The sequence below is a fragment of the Ursus arctos genome, unplaced genomic scaffold (genome assembly GCF_023065955.2).
Source record: "Ursus arctos isolate Adak ecotype North America unplaced genomic scaffold, UrsArc2.0 scaffold_18, whole genome shotgun sequence".
In the NCBI taxonomy this organism is placed as follows: Eukaryota; Metazoa; Chordata; class Mammalia; order Carnivora; family Ursidae; genus Ursus; species Ursus arctos.
The window spans coordinates 53,192,511-53,219,431 of NW_026622852.1; the positions used below are offsets into that span (position 1 = coordinate 53,192,511).

Here is a 26,921-nt window from a genome sequence, read left to right on the forward strand (position 1 = left end):
GGCGGCGGCGGCGGCGGCGGCGGCGGCAGGTGCGGCCGCGGAGGGTGGGAGGGAGGAGGGAGGGGGCGGGAGGAGGGGGAGGGGAGGGCGAGGCCGGGGCACCTCCCCCTTTATAACGCGCCCCCTCCCGGGCTCTCGGGCCGCCTCCTCGTCGGCTCTTCCAGTCTTGCCCCCTCGCCCGGCCGCCCCGGGCCCGGGCCCGGCCAGGGAGCCCCCAGGCCGCGGCTCGGGGGCCGCCCCCCCGCCCGCCGCCCCGCGCAGCCCGGCGGAGGCGGCGCCGTCGGAGGAGGAGGAGCAGGGCACTGCGGCTGGCCCCGGATCGGGCGCCAGAGCGGCAGCGGCTTCGGCAGCAGCGGCGGCCCGGGCCGATGCAGCGGGACGCACCGCCCCGAGCCCCAGCCCCGGCGCCCCGGCTCCCCGCGCCCCCGATCGGGGCCGCCGCCAACAGTGGCGGCGGCGGAGGCGGGGGCAGCGGCGGCGGCGGCGGAGGCGCCTCTGCAGCTCCGGCTCCTCCTGGCCTCCCGGGAACTACAAGTCCCAGGGGGCCTGGCGGCGGGCGGCGGGCGGAAGAGGCGGGGTCGGCGCCGCGAGGCCGGAAGTGGCCGTGGAGGCGGAAGTGGCGCGGCCGCGGAGGGGCCTGGAGCACCGCGGCGGGACCCGGAGCGGGAGCAGCGGCGGCGGCGGCTGGGGGCGGCGGCGGTGGCGGCGGCGCGCTGGAGGCGGCCATGGCAAAGCAGTACGACTCGGTGGAGTGCCCCTTTTGTGATGAGGTGTCCAAATATGAGAAGCTCGCTAAGATCGGCCAAGGCACCTTCGGGTAAGGCTGCGCCCCCGGGGGACCGGGAACCTGGGCCTGCACCCCTCAGGGCCGACGTCGGGACTCCCAGGGCCGGGCCCCGGTGGTCGGGAAGCCTCGGAGCACCAGACGTGTCTCCTGGTCTCGCTAGGCCGCGCCGCAAGCCGCCAGGGCCTGCTGGAGCCGGCTGGCGGGGAGGAGCCTGAGGCCCGTGATGGGGGGCGGGGAGGGGATGCAGAGAGGAGCCTGCGAGGGGAGCGGGCTCTCCGAGAGACGCCTGGGGTGAGGAGGCTGAGGGGAGGAAGTAGAGACTCGGAGAAGGACCGCAGATAGCGGGTGGCAGGGTAGGGGAGTGCCCTGGGTACCGGGCCCAGCCCCGCCCGGGGAATCCCTTTTTCCTGCCCTCTTCTTCTGGTGGGGGAGGGGCGGGCCCTGCAGAAACGGCCTGATGAAACCTCTTGGGTCCCCCTCTCGGCCTGCAGGGAGGTATTTAAGGCAAAGCACCGTAAGACCGGCAAAAAGGTGGCTCTGAAGAAAGTGCTGATGGAGAACGAGAAGGAGGGGGTGAGTATGGGCCGGGTGGGCGGGCCTGCCGGCTCCCCTGGGCACAGGGTTGGGTTTCCACCCTGCCTCTGCTAGGGCTCTTGCCTGAAGAGAGGGGGGGTAGTTTGGGAATTTCTGTATTCCAGGGAATTTGACTTCTAAATTGGAATTTTTTTATTCAAATGTATTAGAGCCTTTGGTATTTCATTCTTAGGTAAATACGGTTGGGGCCAGGAGGGGGAGCTCATGCTTGCAGAGTGTGCCTTGGTTCCTGAAGTTAGGTGCTTAAACAGTTTCCTTAGCGTTTGTTTTGTGTAAGGTAAAAAGAAATTGCACGTGACGGCTTTAAGAGGGTGACTGGTACTCTGCTGAGAAGGAGCAGTCCCCTCCCATACTTCCTCCTAGCCCTTGTCTAGCTTCCCAGAGACCTGCTTCTTAGCCGGGACATTTCTTTAAATAGCTGTTTTTGTTACCACCTACTAAAATACAGGCGTAGAGCTAAAATTTAAAGGTTGAAGAAACTGTGGAGCATCGAAGTGTGTGTCAGGTTCCATTGTTTCGGTTTATTGTCTCAAATCAACTCCTTGAGGGGCGCATACTATTCTTACACCCATTTTACAAATAAAACGTCTGAGGCAGCTGTTTTCAGCGCCCATGATCTTACTCTTTTTTTCCCCACTTGTGCCCCTTAACATGGACCCCGTGGCTTGTTCATTGGTCTGTAGTTCAGTCGCTTGCCTCTGACTCCCTCCTATCTTTCTCCCACCCAGTTCCCCATTACAGCCTTGCGGGAAATCAAGATCCTCCAACTTCTAAAACACGAGAATGTGGTCAACTTAATTGAGATCTGTCGAACCAAAGGTAAGTGGTGTGGATCTTGCCCCCATTTTCAGATGGGGAAAATGAGACTTACAGCCTAAGGCTTTGTTTGCAAAGTTGGAAGTGGACACAGCTAAATTGCCTCTTCTTAACCCAGACATATGGACTGTGACTGCTCTCTCGGGTCCTTTCATCGTAGCTGTTGCTGCCCCAGGGCCTGCCACAGCCCCCGGCCCAGAGGAGGCACTCAGGAAATAGTTTTCCAGTGAAGGAATGCACAGCTGGATATCCGAGGGTCCGCGGGTTGGAGGGGTAGAAGCTGATTGTGGGAAAATGGGTTGCACGTGGGATTTTTTACTTTCTTTTTCTCACCCCCTCCCCTGTTCTTCCCATCTCAGCTTCCCCGTATAACCGCTGCAAAGGCAGTATATACCTAGTGTTTGACTTCTGCGAGCATGACCTTGCTGGGCTGCTGAGCAATGTCTTAGTCAAGTTCACGCTGTCCGAGATCAAGAAGGTCATGCAGATGTTGCTCAACGGCCTCTACTATATCCACAGAAACAAGGTGGGCGTTGGAGTGGGGAAAGAGGGACTGAGGCTGGGGTTGGCCTTGGCTCCCACTGCTGGGTGGGTGTGACCGAAGGGCCCCCAGAAACCCGATCGAGCCGTCTCGCACTTCCTGCAGATCCTGCACAGGGACATGAAGGCGGCTAATGTGCTCATCACTCGCGACGGGGTTCTGAAGCTGGCCGACTTCGGGCTGGCCCGGGCCTTCAGCCTGGCCAAGAACAGCCAGCCCAACCGCTATACCAACCGTGTGGTGACGCTCTGGTACCGGCCCCCGGAGCTGTTGCTCGGTGAGGACTCCCGAGAGGGCGGAGGGGGGCAGGGGCTGGGCACTTACCCGGCCTTAGTCCCCCACTGCCAGGGCTTCTTGAGCCGCCGGCCCCGGGGCATTGCGTCTCAGGAGGCCCTCGGGCTCAAGGGGCCCTCCTGGTGCGCTCTTCTTCCCAGGGGAGCGGGACTACGGCCCCCCCATTGACCTGTGGGGTGCTGGGTGCATCATGGCGGAGATGTGGACCCGCAGCCCTATCATGCAGGGCAACACCGAGCAGCACCAGCTTGCCCTCATCAGCCAGCTCTGTGGCTCCATCACCCCTGAGGTGCGTGGCCAGGCTGCCTGGGCCCCCGGGCCCCACAGGATGCAGAGATCCCAAGTCTTCCTGGCAAGGGAGGAGTGGGTAGTGGAATAGAAGGAAAGCTCTGGAGAGGTGGCTGGTGGAGGAACAGGGCCTGCTCTTTAGAGCCTCACGGGCCACAGTGCTTGAGTCTCACCCCATCACAGTTCGTGGCCTTGGGGAGGGCATTGGAATCCCTCACGTCAGAGTGGAGTTTCTCGTCTGTGGAACAACAATGGCTGCGTCGGGCTTGGTGGGCGTATTCCAGAAGACTGTGTAAAAGGGCCTAGCACTTGGTGTGTGCCAGATACATGGTCACTGTTGCTTTTACCTTGGAGAGGTCAAGTTGGCCCTCCAGGAGTGGTCTGGGAGCATCGGAATGGAGAAGTTTTAGTCCTTTCGGGTGCCAAACCAGGGGACAAGCCACGCACCCCCTGAATTAACACCATTTCTCTCCCTGCGTCCTGCGCAGGTCTGGCCCAATGTGGACAAGTATGAGCTCTTTGAGAAGCTGGACCTGGTCAAGGGCCAGAAACGGAAGGTGAAGGACCGGCTGAAGGCCTACGTGCGGGACCCCTACGCGCTGGACCTCATCGACAAGTTGCTGGTGCTGGATCCTGCACAGCGCATCGACAGTGACGACGCCCTCAACCACGACTTCTTCTGGTCGGACCCCATGCCCTCGGATCTCAAGGGCATGCTCTCGACGCACCTGACGTCCATGTTCGAGTATCTGGCGCCGCCACGCCGGAAGGGCAGCCAGATCACCCAGCAGTCCGCCAACCAGAGCCGCAATCCCGCCACCACCAACCAGACGGAGTTTGAGCGCGTCTTCTGAGGGCCGGCTGCCCGGGCTTTGCATTAGGGCAGCGTTCTTTCTTTTCTGCTCTGTGACTTGCGTTGTGGAGGTGATGGGGCATTTGAGTTTTCTCTAGTGCTTATTTTATTTCATCCCCACCCTGGGCGCTGGGCACCCCAGCGGAGCGGACTGGAGGAAAGCGTTGGCTGAAAGTCCAGGAGGGCACTGGGGTACCTCGCCTCGTTCCCTGGCTTTCGAGATGATGCCCGGAGGGTCTCCATTTACCTTGAGACAGGAACGGGGTGGGAGGAGAGGCACACCCCCCCCAGTGACTTTCTAAGAGTTCCCAGCATGATAGGAGGAAGGGGCAGGTCCCTCGCCTGTCGCCAGCCCTCCTCTCAGGATGAGAAACTTGCGTGGGGGACAGAACCAGCCCCAGGAGTGGGCTGCTCTTGGCGCAACCCTCAGAAGCCCTGGGGTTGGCAGAAACTTGGTTTCTTCAATAGAGAATTTTATCATGTTTCTTTTGTTCAGTTTGGAGACATTCCTGGACACGGTTTGGTCAGTTATAATTAAAGTTGACTTTTTTTTTTTTCAGTAAGTGGCTACGTGCTGTGTTCTGTGTTCAGACCCCCAGCTCCTCACCCTCTGGGGTTCATTGGGCCTAACGATTGGGATTTGATTTGTCAAGTCTTGATTCTTTTCTTCATCCCGGTTCATGTCCCTGGACATAATTGCAGAAGACTTTTGTCTTTTTTTTTTTTTTTTTTTTTTTTGAGTACCTTCCAGAACACTTGTCCTGCTCCTCCAAAGAGCGGGTGCCATGCTGCTCCCTTGCTCCTGTCCCCTCGGTGTCTGAGGGAGAGGGAAGACCGATAAGGCAGGGTCTCGGTTGCCCGGGGAGGGTCTGCTGTGGGCGGCAGCCGCAGTGGTGACGCTGCATCTGTGGTCGCTCACGCACGTGCTCGAACTTGACTCGAGGCCGGAGGCCGCAGAAGGCTCGCCGTCAGCCGCGTGGTAACAGATTTGTAACTTGCAAAGACCCCTCAGGCTGCTGAGTAGTGGGTGGCCTCGGGGAGGCAAGACAGAAAGGACCAGAGCAGGTGAAGGATGCTCTCCAGGGGCTGGGGGAGGTGGCAGTGACTTGGGTTAGGATGGCGAGTGGGCAGGAGGACAGAGAACAGTGAGGAAAGGTTGGGGCGTCAGGTGTCAGAGCTACGGTCCTTGGAGGAGAAGCACATTTTGGTGGATACACTGGCTGTGAGTCTGAAGCTGGGGACAGACGCCTCGAAGGCAAATTCTACATCCTGTCACAGGAGGAGGCCTTTTGAAGGGGATGCCTGAAGGAAGGTTGGCAAAACTCTTAACCTGTCTCTGTAGAAATTGAACCAGATCTCCAGATCCCAACTTCACAGAAGGCCAGAAGTTAAAAACAAAAAAACCCCAAACATCCTGACCAGTGTCTGTCAGAGCTGCTGTAGAAAATCACCCAGTCGTACAGACTAGGTGGTTTACAACAAAGTTATTCTGTCACAGTTCTCGAAGCTAGAAGTCTGAACCCCAGGTGTCAGCAGGGTCCATCAGTGGGCTCTGCGAGAGAACGTTCCATGACCGTCTCCTAGCTTCTGGTGATGGCTGGCGGTCCTTGGCTTTCCTTGGCTTGTAGATGAAGCTCGCCAGTCTCTGCCTGTCTTCACCCTGTGTTCTGCCTTCTGTGCGCGGCTGTCTCTCTGAGGAGGACACTAGTCGTTGGATTTCGGGTCCGCCTTCACCTGGTATGATCTTAACCAGCTACGTCTGCAAATACCTTTTTTTTTTTTAAGATTTTTATTTATTTGAGGGAGAGAGAGTGAGGAAGAGAGAAAGCCCAAGTGGTGGGTGGGGAGCGGCAGAGGAAGAGGGAGAAGCAGATTCTCCGCTGAGCAGGGAGTCCGATGCGGGACTCGATCCTGAGACCCTGAGCTGAAGGCAGACACTTAAACCGACTGAGCCGCCCAGGCACCCCTGCAAAGACCTTTTTAAATAAGGTCACATTCTGAGGTTCCAGGTGGACGTGGGCTTCTATTCAACTCAACACAGCTAGCAAGTAATCAAATCCATATGGAACAACTGCGAGGTGTCCTAATGGCTATTGAGTCCATAGTTGTTTGTTTTTTTTTAAATGACTTTGCGTGCAGGGGAAGGGGCAGAGGGCGAGAATCCCAAGCAGGCTCCACACCCAATGTGGAGTCGGTTGGGGGGCTTGATTTCACGACCTCGAGACTATGATCCAAGCTGAGACCATGAGTCGGATGCCCAACCGACTGAGCCACCCAGGCGCCCCTCAAGTCAATAGGTCTTGAATGACCTGATGAGGGAGAACTCACGGGGCTGGCCTAAATGTCAGATGTTTTCTCTGAAGGAGATAAAAAGCTGCTCTGGGAGAGGCTAGTGTTCTCCGACCCAGCAATTCCTCTTACCAGAAGTTTCCACTGACACAGTGACAGCCCATTACCTCATTGAATCCTCACTACCAGCCCGGTAGTATAGTTCCTTCGTTCAGGGTGTATTTATTGTCTGCGTCTTCCAAGGACCAGACTTCTCTAGACTCAATACAGCTACCAAGCCGTGGCCATCCCCACCTCTATGGAACTCACATTCTAGTAAGTTCGAACTAGTCTGATGGGATAGAGTGTGTGGAAACGATAAAGTGGAATAAGAAGGGAAAAGAGTGGGAGTCAGTGGAGGGGCTCAGGGTGACAAGGGAGCAGAAATTCCCAAGAGAAATGGGGTGAATGGGGGGTTAGAGGGTAGTACAAGTGCCAGGATCCAGGGCTAGGAAGCTTTCAGAGAGCCTTGTGCAGAGGGGGACACACGTTTCAAAAGGTCCCAGTGGCTATGTTGAGAAAAACCAAGGCAGAGCTGGAAGCGGGGGGAGCAGTTAGGGCTGCTGGAATAATCCAGGCGTGAGGTGACGGGGGCTCGGACCAGCCTGGTGAGGCAGCTGCTGGCGCATGTGGTGATTTATGCGTGGCTGTGAGGGTAGGTCTGTTTTCAGGTTGGATGCGAGTGTGAATGAGAGGAGTCCAGAGTCCCAGGCTTTGCTGGAGGGAGGACAGGCCTGCCGTCCCCGAGACCTAGGGGGCTGCGGGAGGTCGGGCCAAGGCATGGGTGGTCCAGCATGGTCAGATGGAGAGGACAGACGGACATCCAGTGGCATCGGCAGGTGTATATCTAGGGCCCCCGGAATCTGGGCTGGGGGCACACTTGGGGGGGGGGGGCTGCCAGTGCCATGGTTTGGAAAGATCCAGGGCAGGAGGAGATCACATGGCAAGAGGGAGAAACAGGTCTGACCCCATGGGCCCTCCAGTGTTCGGACGTCCTCAGGGACTCAAGAGCAGCAACGATGAGGTGCGAAGGGAGCAGAGGGAGAGGGTGTTCTGGGCAGGAGGGAGTGGTGACGTGGACAAGCACCACTGATGGGTCCAAACAGTGGGAGGGAGGCCTGACCGGAGCCACATCGGGGTCAGTGGTGGGTGCTTCAGGTGAAGGCCTGCCGAGAGCCGTAGGATTACTGGAGAACGGGACCAAGGGGACCGAAGCCAGGAACCGGCAGCGTCTACCGTAAAGGAGGATTAGGGATCCAGCTAGTCTTGGGTAGTCTCAGACGGGAGCTGTGACATCGTGGAATGACCCAGTAGAGATGGCGCGTGTTGATTCTTGTCCTATAGATGTAAGGGCCATGTGGCCAAGTGTTCAGTGGCCACGCAACGGCTCCTCCCCTAACCCGTTCTCTGCTACCTTCTCCCAGTGGGTCTGTGACCTTCAGGGCAGTTCTGTGTGTGTGGAAGAGCTGGGAAAACCTCCCTCTGCTTCAGTAAGTTCGAGCAGCTCCCCACTTTGGCCCACACCCAGACCCGGGACTCCCAGGTTGGGGTGGGCACCTCTAACCCACTGATGCTGCTGGTTGGGATTCGGGCCACACGCGCAGAGCACAGGCCTGCGATGGAATGCCAGGCAGCTGTGACAAAGGACGTGGATGCATGCGCGCTGGGACAGAAAGATGTTCCAGAAACAACGCGTGGAAAGAGCAGGTAACAAAATATCTATTGCTTGAACTCATTTTATAAAAACAAGGAATCACAGGAACACATTACCCGTGGTTATTCTGGATGGTTTTGTCCTTCTGTGTTTTCTCCTATTTCCCGAATTCACATTTTTACTCATGCAGTCAAACCGTATTTTAAACCAACAAACCCTAAGCCCCGGAGCTGTGGGCTCCAAGCTCCCCCAACACAGAGCTCCCCCAGAGGTGCTGGGAGGGAGAGGCGTGGCCTGGAATCAAAGCTCCCAGAGGGCAGGGCCCTGTGGAGCGTGCCCCCGCGGCACCTGGAGGAGGGCCTGGCATCTGAGTCCCAACTACCACAGTGAGTCAACCCACGCCAGCAGCGGGTTGAAGAGGCCGTGTCTTGTCAGGGGGAGAGGCCTTCACCAGCTCCTTTGGGCTGGCTCTCCGTGTCGCCCTGCAGGCTGGGAACGTGGTCGGTGTCCTGGCTCCTTTTTGAGCAGATGATTTGGGGAAACAAAGCCTCTCCCCCCAGCAGGCCCCCACTCCTCAGGTCAAGGGTGCCTGGGTGTCCTAACCCCGCTACACAGGGCTCCCAGCCTGGGCGCAAAGGGCCCTAACTGTAGGGGGAGGTGGGCTGTGATAAGAGAGGCCAGATAAGGCCAGCCCTGTTCTGCGGGAAGCCCAGCCCCAAGGTCTGGAAGTTTCCCAAGAGCTCCCTTCTCTGTGCACCCCCCGCCTCCCCACTCACCTTTAACCTTCCCCGGGCTGTTATTTAACTCATTGAACTTGGGAGATTCCCCAGAGAGATCCCTCCCCGGGCCGATCCAAGGGTGCGAGCAGACACCTATCAGGTAAGACCATCCTCCCTGCGCACGGGAGGGGGGGAGGCCCAGGCCAAGGGGCAGTGAGAGGGAATCCCCGCTATTCCCCCTCCTTTCTCTGGCCCAGCTGAACCCTGGGCAGAGCGTGGCAGAGCTGCCCTCCCCCACGAATCACTTTGTGCCCAGCCCCGCTGGGGTGCGGGAAGCCCAGGGATGAAAGGTGCCAGGTCCCTGGCGCCCTGCTGGCCAGGGGCTGAGACGGTGTGGTGGAGAGCAGCCATGGAGCGGCCGGGCCCATCGGGGAGCCCTTTCTCAGCTAAAACGGCCTCCTTCCAGGTAGGAGAGCTTGGTTACCTTGGGCAGGTGGCCTGCCTCTCCAAGCTTCCATCTCTTTCTTCCCTGTAATGTGTGTGAATATGCCTCGGGTCCCAAGGCCATCGACAGTGATAACCCCACACTTGGTGGGGCCCCACGGGCAAACCTTGTCATCTATAAACCTTGTTCTACGGGCTTGGGGTGATAGAGGCCCTCCTGCAGGCCTCAGTTCCCCCTTCTAACCCCGCTGGAGGCTCCACGGAAGCCCCCGCCCCCTGTGGGAGTGGGGAAGTTCTTGGGGAGGGGTGTCCAGAGCAGAACTGACAGCCGACTCGGGAGGTGTGGAGGCCCCCCTGTGGGGCTTCCTGTGCTCCAGGCACTGTGGGCGGGTTTCCTAGAGTGGATCTCGGGATTGAACTTGGCCTGCTCTCTCAGGAAGGCTTGTTAGTGTCATTTAAATAATAATAGTAGTAATGACGGCAATCCTGGTCCGGTGCTTTCCACCTGCTGGGCCCCTGCGGTCTTCATTTTATAGATTCAGAGGTGTGGTTGGGAGCAGTTAGGGACCTAGCCCGTTGAAGATTTCCAACCCCCATCCAGAGCTGGGTCTGGGCTCCTGGCCCAGCACCCTCCCATTCTTCCTCACCCCACCCCTCTGAGGTGGGCACGACGGTGACCCCTGCTTTGCAGATGAGGAAATGTGGCTCAGAAAGGTGAGGAGACTGGCCCAGCCACCCCCCCGGCCCTTCTAGCCCTGCTGGGACGAACACTGGTTGGAGCTGGGGTAGAACCGGCCGGGCTGCAAGAGTCCGAGTGAGATCAAGGTTCAGGACCTGACAGGCACTAGACAGTTGCTTGGCCTCATCAAGCCTCTTTTCTTCTATGCTGAGTGGGCACACAGTGAGTCAGCGCCTCCGTCTCTCTCGGGACTGTGGTCGGAAGCTCAGAACCGTAAGGCTGCCATCAGCCGGAGTCCCCTGGGGCTGCACGCCAGGCCAGGCCGCTCTTACCCAGATCGTCCTGATCCACAGAACCTTCTGCCCAGCAGCAGAGGAGGGGTGGCCCCAGATGCCAGGGTTTGAGATCAGTGGCCCCTGTGAGGTCATCCAGGTCCCCTTACCTTAGAGACCAGGACCCTAGGGAGGTGTGGTGACTTGCCCAGGGTCACACGGTGTGGGTTCCCTCACTAGGGGGCAGAGAACTGAGGACACCCCGAGGGCTGTGGGGTATTCGCATTTCGCATGGCTCCCGAGGCAGTAGAGCCTCCCTCTGAAGTAAGAGCCAGCTCAAGGCCAGAGCCCTGTTGATCAAATGACCAGGTCACCTGGCAGGACACAGGGCCGGCAGGGGGGCAGGGTCCAGGGGTGGCCTGGTGATGGAGTCCGGGGCCCAGCATGACAGACCCCTGTGAGTGACTGAGCTATTTTCCCTAGTAGGCCTTCTTTTGCCTCCCCTGAGAAATGGGTCCAGGAACAGAAGCAGCACGTAAAGATCTCTCCACAAAGCTGATGTTTAGAAAGAATTCATGTTAACTATTTAAGAAAATCCAAGTCACCAATGGAGAAAAACTAGCCAGGGATTCCCAAGCTTGATCAGAGGGTCTAAATCAGTAGCAGCTGGGAGCGCCTGGCTGACTCAGTCGGCAAAGCATACGATTCTTGATCCCGGGGTTGTAAGTTCAAGCCCTACGCTGGGTGTAGGGGGAAAAAATAAAAAAATAAATTAATCAGTGGCAGCTGGAATCAAACGGAGCTGGGACTGAGCTGAATCCTTGCTCTGCCACTTGCCAGCGGGTGTGTTGTCCCCGTGATTCCGCACCTCCGGTCCTCGGTTCCTTCCTGGTCGAATGGGCTCCGCGCAGCACCTGGCAAGGGGGAGGCTCCTAACTGCCACCCCCGAGGGAGGAGGTGCTCAAGACAGTCACGGGTACTGAGCGAGACGATCAACTGAAAAAAAATCCCACACACTTCTTCCCCCTCTGAAGCTGGGTAAGACAGATGTCGGCAGGTTTGAGCACAGAAGGCCCCTGGGGAGGAGGCCGGACTGAAACCAGCCTCTCTGTGCCCTGGCCCCCCGAAAGGAGGAGAGAGACAGCTGGACCCCTCTAGTCCAGGCTCTCTGGAGTACGGTGGCCTTTGGAGACTCTTGTCCTCAGTGAAATACCCACCCATAGATATCCCAGAAATGATGGGCTGGGACAGAGCTCATTTCAGCTCTCACCCTACTAAGGAGGAGACCAAGGGCCAGACAGGATCAGAGAAAGCCAGCAAACTGCTCAGGGTCACACAGCGCATTGACAACAGGTGAACCTCCATTTCTCCACCTATAAAATGGGGCCAACTTCTAATTCTCATAATTTTCGAGAACTTGAAAAGAGATTGCAATGTCAAGTACAGGGATAAGTGTTTAACAAAAGTTAGCTGAAAGCAACCTGCCCATAAAAGCAAAGAGGAAAAGTATAGGGGAAAGGTATTTCAGGCAAAGGTAAATGTGAGCAAAAGCTTGGAGGTGGGAGACACCAAGGCCAATTCCTACGGTCCTTGCCAGCTGCAAGGATGGTGGCCTGCAGGGGTGGAATAGGCGGGAGGTGGGTAGAAGCCAGGTGACAGTGAGCTTACGGGCTTTGGTAATCTGGAGGGCGTGATGGGCCAGGAGAGTGGGCAGTGACCCAGGCAGATCTGAGTTTAGAAAGTCCACCCTGGGGCCCAGCGTGGGGCCTTTGCTGACTTGCTGTGTGACCCCAAGCTGTCTCTGTCCCTCTCTGGGCCTTAGCCCCCTGCCTCTGTAGCAGTGAGGATGGCTCTGATCATGGTTATCAGGGTTTGCAAATATATATCTTCCTTTCTGAGTTTCCTTCTTTACTGTCTTCCCACCTTGGACAGGGCGCTCTGCAAGCAGGACTTTGTCGTCTGTCCCCAGAACCCAGTGCCTCCAGTACCAAGCCCAGGGTCTGGCACAAAGGTGAATGAGTGAATAGATGAATGAATGAATGAATGGATGGATATGACATCCTTTCCCTTTGCGAGGGTAGGGGTGAAGTAGAATCCCTGGCTCTTACTGCCCTCCACACACACCTGCAGATCCACCTTCGGGGGGGGGGGCACTGACCCACTTGCCAATTTTCTTGCACCCTTGTTTTTTTTTTTTTTTTTTCTTTTTTTTCTCTCCAGACAATGGCTTTCTTTGTATTGTTCTCTCTGGAGAGCAAGAACACTTTCATGCTGGCACCAAAAAGCCAACATTTGTTCTCCACACCTGGATGAAGGTGTCTTTGATTTTCTCCTTTACACATTTCTCTGTTTCCTTCTATGAACATCTGTGGCTTTCAAAACAAAAAGCAATGATACGAAAGAGGTTAGCAGATTACACATACAAATTTTTTTTTGGTAAGATTTTATTTATTTATTTATTTGACAGAGAGACAGTCAGTGAGAAAGGGAACACAAGCAGGGGGAGTGGGAGAGGAAGAAGCAGGCTCCCAGCGGAGCAGGGAGCCTAATGCGGGGCTCGATCCCAGGACCCCGGGGTCATGACCTGAGCTGAAGGCAGACACTTAACGACTGAGCCACCCAGGCGCCCCCATACACATGGTTTTTAAACCTAACAAATGCTCAGTATCCTCCAAATAAAATAAATGCACATGATAACTACCTTGAGAATCCATTTTTCCACTTATGCAATTGGCAAAGATCCAAGTTGGTTAAGGTGTGTTGGTGAGGAAATGGCTGGCTCGTGCATGCTTGGGCGTGGGGGTGGAAACTAATCGTACCTACCCTTTGGAGGACAATGTGGATGTGGATGTGGCAATATGTACGAAGGTGTTGAATGCCAATCACCTTTGACCTGGCAATTGCACTTCCTGGAATTCATCCATCAGATGTGCTCACATGGAAGAAATGATGAGGGTAAAATGTTACCCGTTGCAACACTTTTGTGATGGCAAAACATTAGAAACCTAAATGTCCATCAGTAGGAGACTGGCTAAATCCACAGTAATACTTCCACACCAGGGAGTACTGCTCGCTTCAGAAAAACAAATTAGCCAATGAGCAGCTCTTAGGTACCAACACAGTCCAAAATAAGGTCCAGGATATAAAGGTAATGGAAAGAGTACAACGCAGACTTGTGTATATAGTCTGCTATCTGCAAGTATGAAAGGGAGATCTCGATATATTTATATTTGCTTGCAAATGCATAACATATCTCTGGAACGATCACGGGAAACAACTGATTGCTTTTGGAGAGGGGAATTAGGATGCTGGGACCTGGCATGGGAGGGAAGCTTCCCATTGTACATTTTTTGTACTTCTATTTGAATGATATGATGTATTAGCCATTCAAAAAATATTAGGATTTATTTTTTTTTAAGATTTTATTTATTTATTCGACAGGATAGAGACAGCCAGTGAGAGAGGGAACACAAGCAGGGGGAGTGGGAGAGGAAGAAGCAGGCTCATAGCGGAGGAGCCTGATGTGGGGCTCGATCCCATAACGCCGGGATCACGCCCTGAGCTGAAGGCAGATGCCTAACCGCTGTGCCACCCAGGCGCCCCGATTTTATTTTGATTTTTAAAAATCTTTTTCAGAGAGCACATGAGGTGGGGGGAGGGGCAGAAAGAGAGAGAGAGAGAGAAAATCTCTCTTTTTTTTTTAAAGATTTTATTTATTTATTTATTTGACAGAGACAGCCAGCGAGAGAGGGAACACAAGCAGGGGGAGTGGGAGAGGAAGAAGCAGGCTCCTAGCGGAGGAGCCTGATGTGGGGCTCGATCCCATCACGCCGGGATCACGCCCTGAGCCGAAGGCAGACGCTTTAACGACTGCGCTACCCAGGCGCCCCACGAGAGAGAGAAAATCTTAAGCAGACTCCACGCCCAGCGCGGAGCCAAAGAGGGGCTTGATCTCACAACCCTGAGATCATGACTTGAGCTGAAATCAAGAGTCGGACATTTAATCGATTGAGCCACCCAGGCGCCCCCCACCCCCTAAAAATATTAGGATTTAAAAACAAAATAAAAATAGGAAGTTTTAATAAGGAAAAGAAGATAACTCTATTCTACCCACCCCCCCCCTTAAATGACTCCTACAAATTTCCCCGTGTCAGTGGCTATGATGAACATTGTCCTTGGAGACCATGGAGTAAACAGAGGTCCAGGGGAAAGGTGACATGACCTGCCCAAGGCCACTGGGTGGCTTTGCCAAGGCCCCAGTCACCACTTGTAATTTCTTGCACAACTGGGATGATACCAGTTAGACCCCTGGAATTTTCGGGGCTGCTGCTTGCCTTCGTGCCTGGGCATCTATTTCTGTTTCCAAGTGGAACTGAAGTCAGTAGCTCAATGATTTTCAAGAATGCAAATTAACCCCTTCACTGCCCCGCCCCCCCAGCTCTAGAGAAGGCCTGAGGGGAGAATGACACAAACTCCTCTGCTCAGGGCAAAGAGAAAGAGATTCCTTAAGATTCAGGAATGTAGACAAGCTGACCTGGGAGGAGGGAGTCTCCCTCCGGGATCTCCTTTTCCCTGCCGCCTCATTTTTGGAGGGTGTTCACACTAGTACCTGTCTTATAGGGTCACGACGGATAAATGACCAACTCTATAGAATGTGTTTAGGGGCGCCTGGGTGGCACAGCGGTTAAGCGTCTGCCTTCGGCTCAGGGCGTGATCCCGGCGTTGCGGGATCGAGCCCCACATCGGGCTCTTCCGATATGGGCCTGCTTCTTCCTCTCCCACTCCCCCTGCTTGTGTTCCCTCTCTCGCTGGCTGTCTCTCTCTGTCGAATAAATAAATTAAAAAAAAAGTCTTTAAAAAAAAAAAGTGTTTAGAACAGGGCCTGGCCCAGAGGAGTGCTCTTTAACTATTTGCTAAGTCAGTACATTCGAGGGATCCCTGTAAGCTTCTTGTCGAATACGGAGTGTTAGGATGCAGAAAATATTGCCACGTGCATGGACAAAGTCCTATAGCTGTCTAGATGAGTCTGTCACCTCATGGGCTTGGAAAACTGTGGGATGCCTACTTGAAGGTCACCAAAGGAGGAAGGTGAGGGGTGGGGGTGAGCAAAAGAAAAACACTGGATTTTTATTTTTAAAGATTTTTCTTTTTAAGTCAACTCTACACCCAACCTGGGGCTCTCACTTGTAACCCCGAGGAGGTCAAGACTTGCATGCTGTATGGACTGAGCCCACCAGGATCCCACAAAGAAAAACATGTAAAGCTCCTTTACAATCATTTTTATGCAGTTATTAGGCAGTATATGCATATGCATAGAGAACATTTCAATGATAAAGAAGAAGGAGAAGAAAACCAAGAAATGAAGCACCTCTCTATTTCCCATGGGGCCAGGGTCAGGGTGCCCAGCGGTGATGTGAAGAGCAGAAGTCCAGCCAATGATGGAATCTTTCCAACAGGTCATATGTTTATTTCAAAATCAAACAATCTCTGATAAATATTTGCCCCCAATGCTGGCAGGAAAGAGAGAGGGAGGTGCTGGAATCCCATCAGTTGTTTGAAGGATTGTCTTTTGTCTGTGGGGACTTCCCGAGAGGGTTGTCTGTAGCAACCCCGCACCCCACCCCCCCAAATCCACACACCCCTCTGGCACCTGAGCTATATAAAGGGAATCTCCGAGTCAGGTCAGCTGTGGAGGGCGCGGGAGCCTTCACTGCCGGGAGCTGCCCCGCCGCCCAGGCCACCAGCCTTTGGATGGGGATTCTTCACCGGTGACTCTCACTTCCGCCCTCCTGGTTGATGTCAGAAAGACGTTAGGGTTCGAAGCCCACGGCCAAGAAAGAACTCTTGTGACGTCTTTGGTGCAAAATGGTGGTTTATTAAAGAACACGGAGAGGACCCGTGGGCGGAAAGAGCTGCAGCACGGGGGTTGTGATCCATGGCTGATTATCTACTATGGGGTTGGGGGAGGTAAGGAAAAAAGAACTTTCATACGCTAAAGGGGACCTACAAGATCCTGGAGGCCTTGCCATGTTCAAGTTAGGGCTATGTTTCTCCTCTAGCAAGGCATTAACTATTAAGATAGTTGGAGGATTCCTGGAAGAATGTCACACGTGTCCCATCCAGGAGTGGGGGGGTAAGGGGAGGTTGCAGGGTGTCAGCTTCTGCTTTGTCTTCGGCTTGCCTTCTGCTCCCTCATCACTGGGGTGGCCAAGAGTCAGGCTGCTCTGTCGTGTTCCATCGCCTTCTCCTAAAGCTGCGTCCTCTTATGTCTACACTTGCACACTGAAGAATGCAACATCTTGATTAACTTGCTTAAGGAATGTCATAAAAATCACAGCATTCTGAAATTGTTTGGTCATTGCAATGATCTCAGTCGGGGACACGAGAAAATGCTTGAAGAATGAGTACAGGGGAAAGAGAACCAAGAGCAGGGAGCATGGCAATGCTATGTGAAAGAAACTTTTTAATCCCACCGAGGGATCTGAAAAAGAGATTACAGGCATACCTTGTTATTTAAAAAAAGAAGAGAGGAAAAAAAAAAAAAAAAGGAATCTCCGTGCTATTTTTTCCATGAAAGCAGTGGGCCAAGAAGGTCAAAGACAGGAAAAAGTCCAGGATGAGTCCTCCTCACCCATGGCTAGGACAGATTACTGTCTCCTTCCCACGTGGCTCTCCCAGTTCATTCTCCACACAGTAAGTCTTCCAAAGTGCAAACCTGACCTTGTCATCTTTCTTTACCTTTTTTTTAAAGACTTTATTTATTTGAGAGAGAGAGCACGGGCACAAGCAGGGGGAGTGGCAGGGGGGCAGGGGAGAAGCAGGCTCTCTGCTGAGCAGGGAGCCCAGGGAGGGGCGCTCAGTCCCAGGACCAAGGATCATGACCTGAGCCGAAGACAGAAGCTTGAGACACCCAGGCGCCCCTTGTCATTTTTCTTTAAGACCATTTTATTGTTGTCCAAATTTAATCCAAATTTCTTAGGCTACAAGGTCCTGCTGGATCTGGCATTTTGGGGCACTAGGCCCCATCCGGTGGAAGTGCAGCTCCCTCTGGCTGGTTCTCTTTCTCTCCCATTCTCTCTCTTCCCCTCTTCGCCCCTCCCTCTCCCTCTTAATCCTTTCCTTTTCACACTGCGTTCCCTGCCTTTACCTGAAAACCTCCCCCCCCCCCACCCGCTCCGCCACCTCGCTGACTCCGCCTCATCCCCAGGCCTCTGCCAGGATGTGGCTTCTTCCAGGACGCCTTCCCAGGCTGTCCAGGGACGGCAGTGGCCCCAGCGGCGAAGGTGCTTGGGTTTTGGTCTATTGCCTCGCAATCGGGTTGTCAGATTCAGAAGTGCAGAGTCCAATACCCGCCTCCTGCGGTCTCTGCGTTAAACCGCGTCATTTCGGGGCTTGAATTCAATGACCTCCATACATGTGTCCGCTAGCTCCGTCTTCTGTCCCGGCTCAGGGCTAGTTCTGGCGGATCACCTGGCTGAGGGTTGAAGACTGGGACTATTTTGGGGGGTGTGGCCGGGTCCCGGAGATGCTGAGCGCAGAGAACGCCCCAGGGAGCGTGCCCCTCACAAACAGGGACGAAACCCTCCGCTCCGCTCCGCCCCGGGCCTGCCCCTCACAAATATGGCATCTCGCAGATTCTTATTGGTTCCGGAGGACTCCCTGGGCGGCGCTGATTGGTGGAGGGCAGGGGCGAGGCAAGACGGGGCGGGGCGTCTCCGGGCCTGGCCTAGCGAGTTAGGTAACGGGCGCTAGGACTATGTCGCAGGCACGCTGCCACCTGCGCGCCGCTCTCTTCCTGGCAGCAGTTTCTCCGCGCGGTGCAACGACCGGGGTCACGGCGTGGCGAGGGTTGAGCGCGTGGCCCGCCCCGCAGGAGCCGGGCATGGAGTATCAGGTATCCCGCGGGCAGACTGGCGGTCGTGCGAGGACACGTGGGCCGGGCCTGAGCCACACAGCGTCCGGACTCCGCGGCCTGAGGCTGGGGTGGACCGGGAGCCTGGCAGTGGGGGACTCGGGGGCGGGGACATCCTGGAGCCCGGGGGTGGGGACAGGGACCAGGAAGTTGGGCCTGGGCCGCCGGTTCTGGGAATTCTGAGGCTGAAGTGTCGTCTCGCCTTAGTGGGAAGGGGCGCCCAGTGATAGGCGGTCCAGAGTCCCAATTTGCGGTTGGCGCGTGGGGGGTAGGAGGGGAAAGAGTTTCAGGAGTTCAGACTTGAGAGATTCAAGAGTTGATATCAGGGGTTGGAGTCTCCAGGATTCAGGAGATAGAGATCCAAGTGTCTGGGATTGGTGAGCAGGCAGGAATCAGGGTATTGGTGGGGGTAAGAATCTGGAGAACAGAAAATTTCCACCTGGCTCTGTTGTAGGGGCCGGTTTCCATAGACCACACCTGTTGCCTGCCAGGCAGATGACACAGTTTAATGGGTCAGCTGTTGAGGCCCTAAGGGGAAATAAATAGCATCTCCACTCTGACTCCCAGTGTAGACTCTCCTGAGGCTGCAGCTACCCCCCTTCCTGGCTGGGTGACCCCGGTTATACCCGTCTTCCTTGAGCTTCCTCCTTTCCCCCATGTGGATGCTTCAAGCAGCTCTTCTTTGGGTCAGAAAGTGGAACCCCATCCTCAGCGTTGGGCATGGAAGCCTCCAGGGATTCCTAGTTCGAATTCCTCCAGTTCTAAGACCCCAGCCTTCTGTGGTTCTGCTCCTGCAACCTCCCCCCCCCCCAATTTAGGGCCCAGTATAGCTGTGCATGCTATTGGAGGGAAGAGGGCAAAGGCCCCGGTGTTGGAGGGGGGCGTAAGACTGGGAAGCCCAAACTGCGAACAGGAAGCAAGGCTTCTCCCGTTAAGTCTTGTAACCTGCTTTGCCTGACACTCCTGGGTGGGGCCAAACTGCCCCAGGCTCCCGTCTCTGCCAGAGCTGGAAAGATGCCACTTCTGTCTCACCAGTGCCTAACCTCTAGGCTGGGGCCACAGGGCTGGCATTGGTAGGCATGGTGCCCTGGCTTGGCCACTGATGCCCTGGGGTCCCTCTGTTTCTGTGGACCGCTGGTGAGTCTTAACCTGCTACCTGGGGACCGTGGTTGCCAGGATGCTGTGCGTACACTGAACACCCTGCAGACCAATGCTGGCTACCTGGAGCAGGTGAAGCGCCAGCGGGGAGACCCTCAGACACAGCTGGAAGCGATGAAGCTGTACTTGGCCCGGAGTGGGCTGCAGGTAAGGTGGGCGGGGCCTGGGACCGCCCCGACCCCACCCCCACCCCACCTCTGAGTCTGTGGCTGAGGCAGTTGTCTATATGTCTCAGGTGGAAGACTTGGACCAGCTGAACATCATTCACGTCACTGGGACCAAGGGGAAGGTGAGGGATAGGACTCAGGGGTAGGCTATCCACCTGATGGGGTGGGACGGTGAGGGCCCGCTCACAGGACACCTTTTCTCTCTAGGGTTCCACTTGTGCCTTCACCGAACGTATTCTCCGCAGCTATGGCCTGAAGACAGGATTCTTTAGGTACTGAGGTGTGCAGGAATGTGGGATCTCAGCTCTCTGGGGCGGGGGGGTGCGTGGAACGAGCTAGCAGGAGCTTAGCTGCCTCTCTGCCCAATGTTGATTGATTCAATAACCATTCCATTAGCTTTTACCGTATTGCCCAAAGTTTGTGGCAGTCCTTAATTTTTGTCATGAAACAGATTCGGGAGGGGGTGGGCAGCAACTCGAATGTGTAAACGAGGTACATAGCTGGAGTCATCAGAGAGCTTTTTACAAACTTAAATTCCATGTACAGGTTTTTATTTTTTTTTTTATTTAAAAAAATTTTTAAGCCCTCTCTATACCCAACTCGGGGCTTGAACTCACAACCCCACGATCAAGCGTTGCACGCTCTACCGACTGAACCAGCCAGACGCCCCCACCTACAGCTTTAAAATCACAGAGGAATATTTATCAATTTGGATGTCTTTGCAGTAAGGAGCAGAAAACCTGGCTTGTTAGGGCTTAAGCGATGAGGTAGCTTTTGATGTCCACGTGTCGGGGCCTCCCTTCCGCCCCGCTGGCCTCAGGCACCCAAACTCACACCAGACGATGGGGTGTGGACCAGACGTGGGGCCCTCCTCCCTGCACTGCACGTACCTCTCCTTAGCTGGTCACCAGTAAGGCAGTGGGATTACGGTGGCGGTGAAGTGCTCAGGATTTGGTCCTCGTGGCGGAAGGACTTATGATTTTTGCTTCCTTTTATCTTACCAGTTCCATCAAGTGACTTCTGTCACCGTCGGAAATCAGGCCATATTTTCTCTCCGCAGTTCTTTGTTCAAAAGAAAGAAATGTAGGGAAGGACTTCTAATACGAGAGGGGCTTGGAGGATTCAAATATAAGCTGACAGATGATCATGCTTCTAAAATGATTTTTGGGGTGGGACGACCCGGCTGGCTCAGTGGCTGGAGCGTGCGACTGTCAATCTCTGTGGTTGTGAATTCGAGCCCCACATTGGGTCTGAAGGTTACTTTAAAAAATAATGAAACCTCAACAAAATTTTTTTGTATTTTTTTCGGTAAAACCCAGCCTTTGACTTCGGCCCCTGTAGCCTCGTGGGCCGGCCTGGGGCTGCACCTTGAGCGCACAGATGGGGCCTTGCCCTCCGGGGCAGGAAGACAGACGGTGTGGGGGCAGATGTTGGCAGAGTGACTGCCGCGTGTGTGATGTGTAAAGCCCTGGGGCCTGTTGGAGCCCAGAGCACATTCCTGATCAGCCTGTTTGGGTAGGAGGGGAGGGGGCCAACTCAGTCAAGACGTGTGGAATGAGCCAGGTGAGGGGGGCAGGCCGAAGGAACTCCAGATAGGCGGGAGGGGCTGGGCCGCAGGGAGCTGTCGCAATGTGGGAGAGGCGAAGCACACGCCAGCGGCATCAGCGCCCCCAGGGCCCGGGAGGCTGGGTGAGGAGCTGGGACGCTGGAGGCCAGAGGGACGTCCCGGAAGGATCGTCAGCAGGGCAGTGACATGGTCAGATCTGGGTTTCTGAAGACAGGTGTGAGGGGCTCGGGAAGGGAGTCCCGATGACCTCAGGTCTCCCGGCAGCTCTCCCCACCTGGTGCAGGTGCGGGAGCGGATCCGCATCAACGGGCAGCCCGTAAGCCCCGAGCTCTTCACCAAGCACTTCTGGCGCCTCTACCACCGGCTGGAGGAGACCAAGGTGCGCACGCAGGAGGGCTGTGGGCGGGCAGGGGAGGGGGCGCTGGAGAGACCCCAGAGGGTGCTGGGCGTCCCAGAGCCCCATCTCCCCAGAGCAGAGGCGGCGGGGCCCTGGGCTCTGACGTGTTCCTGCCCACAGGACAGCAGCAGCTGTGTCTCCATGCCCGCCTACTTCCGCTTCCTCACACTCATGGCCTTCCACATCTTCCTCCAAGAGAAGGTACGTGCCCGCTCCCCCAAGTCCTGTGTCCGAGGCCTTGGGGAGAGGAATCTCAGCAGGCTGGGTGTGTGGGACCCCTGATGTGCTCCTGGTCCTCTGCAGGTGGACCTGGCGGTGGTGGAAGTGGGCATTGGTGGCGCTTACGACTGCACCAACATCATCAGGTGAGGTCTGCAGCTTGGGGAGAAGGACAGTGGCCATGAGCCCAGGGCAGCACCGTCAGGGCCCTTCTGTCTCTTGCAGGAAGCCTGTGGTGTGTGGCGTCTCCTCTCTTGGCATCGACCACACCAGCCTTCTGGGGGACACAGTGGAAGAGATCGCATGGCAGAAAGGGGGCATCTTCAAGGTACCAGGCAGCCCTGGGGAGAGGAGGCACATGGACAGCCTGGGAAGTGGGGCTGGGGCAGGGCCCTCTGGACCCTGACTCAGGATAGGGTCTTGGGCATCAGCAGGGTCTGGGTTCTTGTCTCAGCTCTGTGTGGGACCGGAGTAAGAGCCCCCTGCCCTCCCCTCTGGGGGGAGGCAAAGTGAGCTGCCCAGACCCAGGCATGGGCTGAAGCTGCAGCCGTCTCCCTCCCGTCCTCTCCTTCGCAGTGTGGCGTCCCTGCTTTCACTGTGCTCCAGCCCGACGGTCCCCTGGCAGTGCTGCAGGACCGCGCCCAGCACATCTCTGTGAGTCTGGAAGCCCTGCGGCGGGGGTGGCCGCTGACTGGCAGGGCACGTCAGCCTTTTGGGCCTCACCGTGCCCGTCTGTGCAGTGAGGGGCAACTGCTCGACCAGCTGGAGCACATTTTGTTTCTCCGAGCAGGGTTGGTGGGTTCTGGTTGATGTGGAAAGATGGAAGGAACTACAGCGTCAGGGACGGCTCCCCTGAGCCGCCGTTGCCCATCTCCTTGGCAGTGTCCTCTCTACCTGTGCCCACCACTGGAAGCCCTGGAGGAAGGGGGGCCGCCGCTGACCCTGGGCCTGGAGGGAGAGCACCAGCGGTCCAATGCTGCCTTGGCCTTGCAGCTGGCTCGCTGCTGGCTGCAGCAAAAGGGCCACCAGGGTAAGTGGGCGGCCGCGTGGGGAGGGGGCCCTGGAGCCTGCGTCTGAAGGTCCTGTGTACGCTCAGTCCACACGGCAGCCCCTCCCTCCTCAGGCCTCGGGGAGCTGAAGGTGTCTCGGCCCAGCGTCTTGCGGCAGATGCCCCTGGCACCCGTGTTCCAGCCCACGTCCCACATGCGGCATGGTGAGCTGGACATGCCTGCCCGGCCGGGCCCCCTCAGATGTTTCTTTGAGTTTCCTGTTTGAGAGGTGGGGGCGGTTTGAGATGGTGCCCAGGACAAAGGCCTCTGAAGTCAGTAAGCTTCCCTGGTTCATGGACTCTGAGCCTCAGTTTTCCCACCTGCCAAATGAGGTGATGACAGGACCCATTGTCACTAAGGGGCTGAGGCCAGGGCCTGGTGGCTTTGGGATACAGTGCCCAGTCAGTGGTTGCTGCTACTGGCGTTCTTGTCATCATCGTAAGCCCGTGAGGTCTGGAGAGAATAGGGAGATTGTCAGGCTTCTTGCTTCCCCCATCCCCAAAGCTTTCAGCACATAGTAGGTGCTCGGAGCAGCTAAACCCCTTTCGCCAATGATTCCAGTGTGCCCACTGTGCCAGGCCCACTGTCAGGGCCCTGACGGGAGCCAGGCAGATTTCAGATCACACCCCGGCACGCTTGGCTCTGTGACCTAATCTCTCTGGGCTAAGGGCTTGTAATATGGGACTAAAAGATGATAGTCCCCTCCCAGGGCTGCCGGGAAGATCCCATCATTGGAGGCAGCCCACAAGCTGATCCCAGTGACTGGTGCCTAAGAGTAAGCGGGGGGGGGGGGGGGGGGGGGGGGGTTTGGCTCATCAGCTGAGAGGGAGAGCGGCAGCAGGGCCCTGGGAGTATGGGGGTGTGGGGTGTGTGTGTGTGAGTTGAGAACTAGGGTGGGAGCCGGCCACCTTGCCCCGCTGCAGGGCTTCGGGACACGGAGTGGCTGGGCCGGACGCAGGTGCTGCAGCGCGGGCCCCTCACCTGGTACCTGGACGGTGCGCACACCGCCAGCAGCGTGCAGGCCTGCGTGCGCTGGTTCCGCCAGGCGCTGCACCGCAGCCACAGGCCGAGCCGGTGAGCTTCCGGGGTGGGGCTGCGTGGGGCCTGGCTGGGGAAAGGGTGGGGGGGCGAAGGAGAACAGGGTCAGGGTCAGGACTGGGCCAGGAGAGGGGGGTGGGGCCTCGGGGATAGAGGGGCCAGACGCTGGGGGGCGCTGCTGGGGCTGGACCAGGGGGCAGGAGGGGAAGTTTCTGGAACAAAGATGGGTGCCCCTCTCTGACCATCCCCCATCCCCGCCCCTCCCCCAGCGGCCCTGAGGTACGCATCTTGCTCTTCAACGCCACCGGGGACCGGGATCCCGCGGCCCTGCTGAAGCTGCTGCAGGTGAGGGGCCAGCTGGGGGTGGGGGGCAGGCCGACCAGCCCTGGTTCTGGCCGTGGGATCCCCAGAGGTGCCTTCACCCCTGGGCCTCTGTTCTCCAACTCTAAGGTGGAGCTCCCCTGAACGGTACTGAGGATTAAACGTAAAGGCCCCGGGCTCGTCGGGAGGTCTAGGTCACTGCCCTCGTCCTGCGGGGTCAGGCCGAAGCCCAGAGTTAAAGGCAGGACCAGGTAGTGGCGTAAGGTACAGACTCTGGACTCGCTTGGCATATGCTCCGTCAGCCACTAGCATATGACTCTAGATGAGAGATGGCATTTCAGAGATGGTTCAAGGAGTTTCTGAGCTACAGAGCGTGGAGGGGCCCCTCTCTGCTCAGGGAAGTTGAGTGCCCTAGGCAGTCGGGGCCGAGGTGGTTCCTAGGGATCATTTCCTAGTTGACAGACCAGGAGGCTGACTGTTCCTGTCTCTCCTTGTGCAGGCAAAGCCTTTCCCCATCCTGGATTTGGGGCCTGCTCCGTAGCTGGGTGATCTTAAGCAAGTCCCCCCTCCCCAGCCAGCCTCAATGTCCCCATTCGTACAGTGGGCCATGCTGCCCGGGCTACGGGCCTGCAGGGTACACTGAGGCAGACGGGCTGCTGCGGTGCTCTGGCTGGGTTTATACGGCATCACTCGAGTTCAGCTGAGTGGGGCATCTCCCGAGATGGGGATGGGAGTGCTGTGTGCCAGTCAGGGTGGTGGGGCACCCTCTCGGCCTCTGACCCCAAGTCTTTCCTCTTGGCCTCCTAGCCCTGTCAGTTTGACTATGCTGTCTTCTGCCCTAACCTGACAGACGTGTCGTCTGCTGGCAGCGCAGGTAAGACGTGACAGGCCTGGGCTCTGGGCGTGCGTGGGGGGCGGGGGGCGCGGAAGGCCCTTCAGTGGCCTGCTCTGATGGTGACAGTGGGGGCTTCTGAACGGGAGGTCCAGGGTAGGAGCTAGATTCCTGGTACTGTATAGACCAATACTCTCTGGTCCGTTTCGGATATTGTGACCACCATATCAAAACAGAATTCCTGGGGCGGGGGGGGGACGGTTTTCAAGCTGCGGGCTGCAATCCGCCATTGGTTTTACCATCCATTTAGTGGGTATAAACCAGCACTTTTCAAATGAAGTAGAAAATATATGTGTGCCTTGCACGAAGGGGAGGTACTGTTCTAGGACGATCCTGTCCCAGACACCTGTCTACACCTGTGTGAGTACTGAGTTGCCATCGCAAAGTGTATTTACTGTGGGTCACGTTCAAAAAAATTTGAAATCGTGTAAAACACATGCAGATCCCCAGGCCCCGCAGCAGATTGTCGGGAGGCGTCCAGGAATCCGCCTTTGTACTTAGCCCCGCCTTTGTACTTAGCCCCGCCTTTGTACTTAGCCCCGCCTTTGTACTTAGCCCGCCCGTGTGCTGGATCCTGCTTTCCAGGTGAAGGCAACTGGGCTGGTGGGGGGAGGGGTCTGGTGCACAACAGCTCCGGCTTTGAAGCTAAACTGCCTGGGCCTGCGTCCCGCTGGGCCCCGGGACCGGGGGTGAGTCACCGTCTGCGTCTCCGTTTCCTCCCAACACGGCCCACTCCGAGGCCCTTCGAGCTGGTGCTCCCAGCGTGCCTGCCCCGCCCCCCGCCCCTGTTCCTGTGGCTGATGCGCCCTTCCTTGTGCCTCGCAGACCAGCAGAACTTCATGGTGACCCTGGACCAGGTGCTGCTCCGCTGTCTTGCGCACCAGCAGCACTGGAGCCGCCTGGCTGAGGAGCAGGCCAGCCCGGACCCTTGGAGCCCCGCCAGCCCGGAGCCTGGTGAGCCCACGTCCTTGCTGCTGGCTTCCCGCCCACCCTGCACCCACAGCACCAGCTCCCTCGTCTTCAGCTGCATCTCCCACGCCCTGCAGTGGATCAGCCAAGGCCGGGACCCCGTCTTTCAGCCACCCAGTCCCCCTCAGGGCCTCCTTGCCCACCCGGTGGCAGGCAGCGGGGCCGGTGTGCTCCGGGAGGCCGCCGCCATCCACGTACTGGTCACGGGCAGCTTGCACCTGGTGGGCGGCGTCCTGAAGCTGCTGGAACCTGCCCTGTCCCAGTAGCCCAGGCAGTGGGGTTGGAAGTGGGGGTCTCCCACGCCTGCCCTGCATCTCTCCATGAACTCCTGTTAGGTGCCTTTTGTTGTCTGCTTTTCTGATTCTGTCCAGACTGGCCCAGGTTCCGGGCTCTGGGCAGCAAGATCGAGGGCTAGAGGGGGAGGCTAAGATGGGACATCCTCTGTCTGAGCCTAGGGTGCCTTTGGCCTCTCCTTCCTCCTGACAGCCAGGGGGCTTCCTGGTTCTCCCGCTGTCGTAGTAGGCCAGACTATGCAGCCCACCTCCCTTGCCACCCTGCCTGCCTCCTGGCTCAGGCCCAGCTTCCTGTGTGAGCTGCCTGGCCAGGCCTAGGGTCCTGCTGGGTGCTGGTTGATAGATTACCTCTTAGTGGCCTTCTGGGGACGAGAGGGCTCCTGCCTGGGACCCACTAGAGACGAGGATGGCTGGAGTCAATTAAAGCCTTTAACTGTTTTTTAAAAAAAGAAATGGCAAAATGTTGGAGCGTCTTAAACCCTAGCTTCCTAAAGCACACGGTAGAGGCCCGAGGGCTGCCACGGATGCAGGAACCGGAGCGGGTAGGAGCCCAGGCTGTCGGGCGGGTCTGAAGCGAGAACACCGGACTCCTGTCCGTTGGCCACAGGCCCGGTATGGATTTGCAGACCTCCCACAGAGACCTCGTGACAGATGAGGGAACTGGCTGGCT

At 56.9% G+C, this 26,921-nt stretch overlaps 2 protein-coding genes across 9 annotated transcripts; both read left to right on the forward strand.

The window, feature by feature from the left end:
• Positions 1–409: 409 nt before the first annotated feature.
• On the forward strand, positions 410–4,736 carry CDK9 (cyclin dependent kinase 9). Its single transcript, XM_026514021.4, has 7 exons — positions 410–817; positions 1,279–1,360; positions 2,110–2,200; positions 2,557–2,723; positions 2,844–3,015; positions 3,173–3,321; positions 3,809–4,736. The coding sequence occupies exons 1-7, from the start codon at positions 726–728 to the stop codon at positions 4,172–4,174; spliced, it is 1,119 nt and encodes a 372-aa protein (XP_026369806.1). The 5' UTR covers positions 410–725; the 3' UTR covers positions 4,175–4,736.
• Positions 4,737–9,046: 4,310 nt separating this feature from the next.
• FPGS (folylpolyglutamate synthase) lies at positions 9,047–26,704 on the forward strand. 8 transcript variants are annotated; one of them, XM_048223116.2, is made up of 16 exons: positions 15,105–16,236; positions 18,072–18,163; positions 19,358–19,486; positions 19,575–19,628; positions 19,714–19,778; positions 21,338–21,452; positions 21,591–21,671; positions 21,774–21,835; positions 21,915–22,017; positions 22,266–22,343; positions 22,572–22,719; positions 22,813–22,902; positions 23,662–23,812; positions 24,046–24,121; positions 24,905–24,971; positions 25,815–26,704. In XM_048223116.2, exons 2-16 carry the CDS (start codon positions 18,152–18,154, stop codon positions 26,222–26,224), a joined length of 1,641 nt encoding a protein of 546 aa, XP_048079073.1. In that variant the 5' UTR covers positions 15,105–16,236; positions 18,072–18,151; the 3' UTR covers positions 26,225–26,704. The 8 variants fall into 8 exon arrangements, with proteins under 8 accessions (XP_026369813.1, XP_048079071.1, XP_044245559.1 ...); XM_026514028.4 differs by lacking the exons at positions 15,105–16,236; positions 18,072–18,163 and adding an exon at positions 9,047–9,340 and having other exon boundaries at positions 22,798–22,902; XM_048223114.2 differs by lacking the exons at positions 15,105–16,236; positions 18,072–18,163 and adding an exon at positions 9,048–9,340.
• The last annotated feature ends 217 nt before the right edge of the window (positions 26,705–26,921 follow it).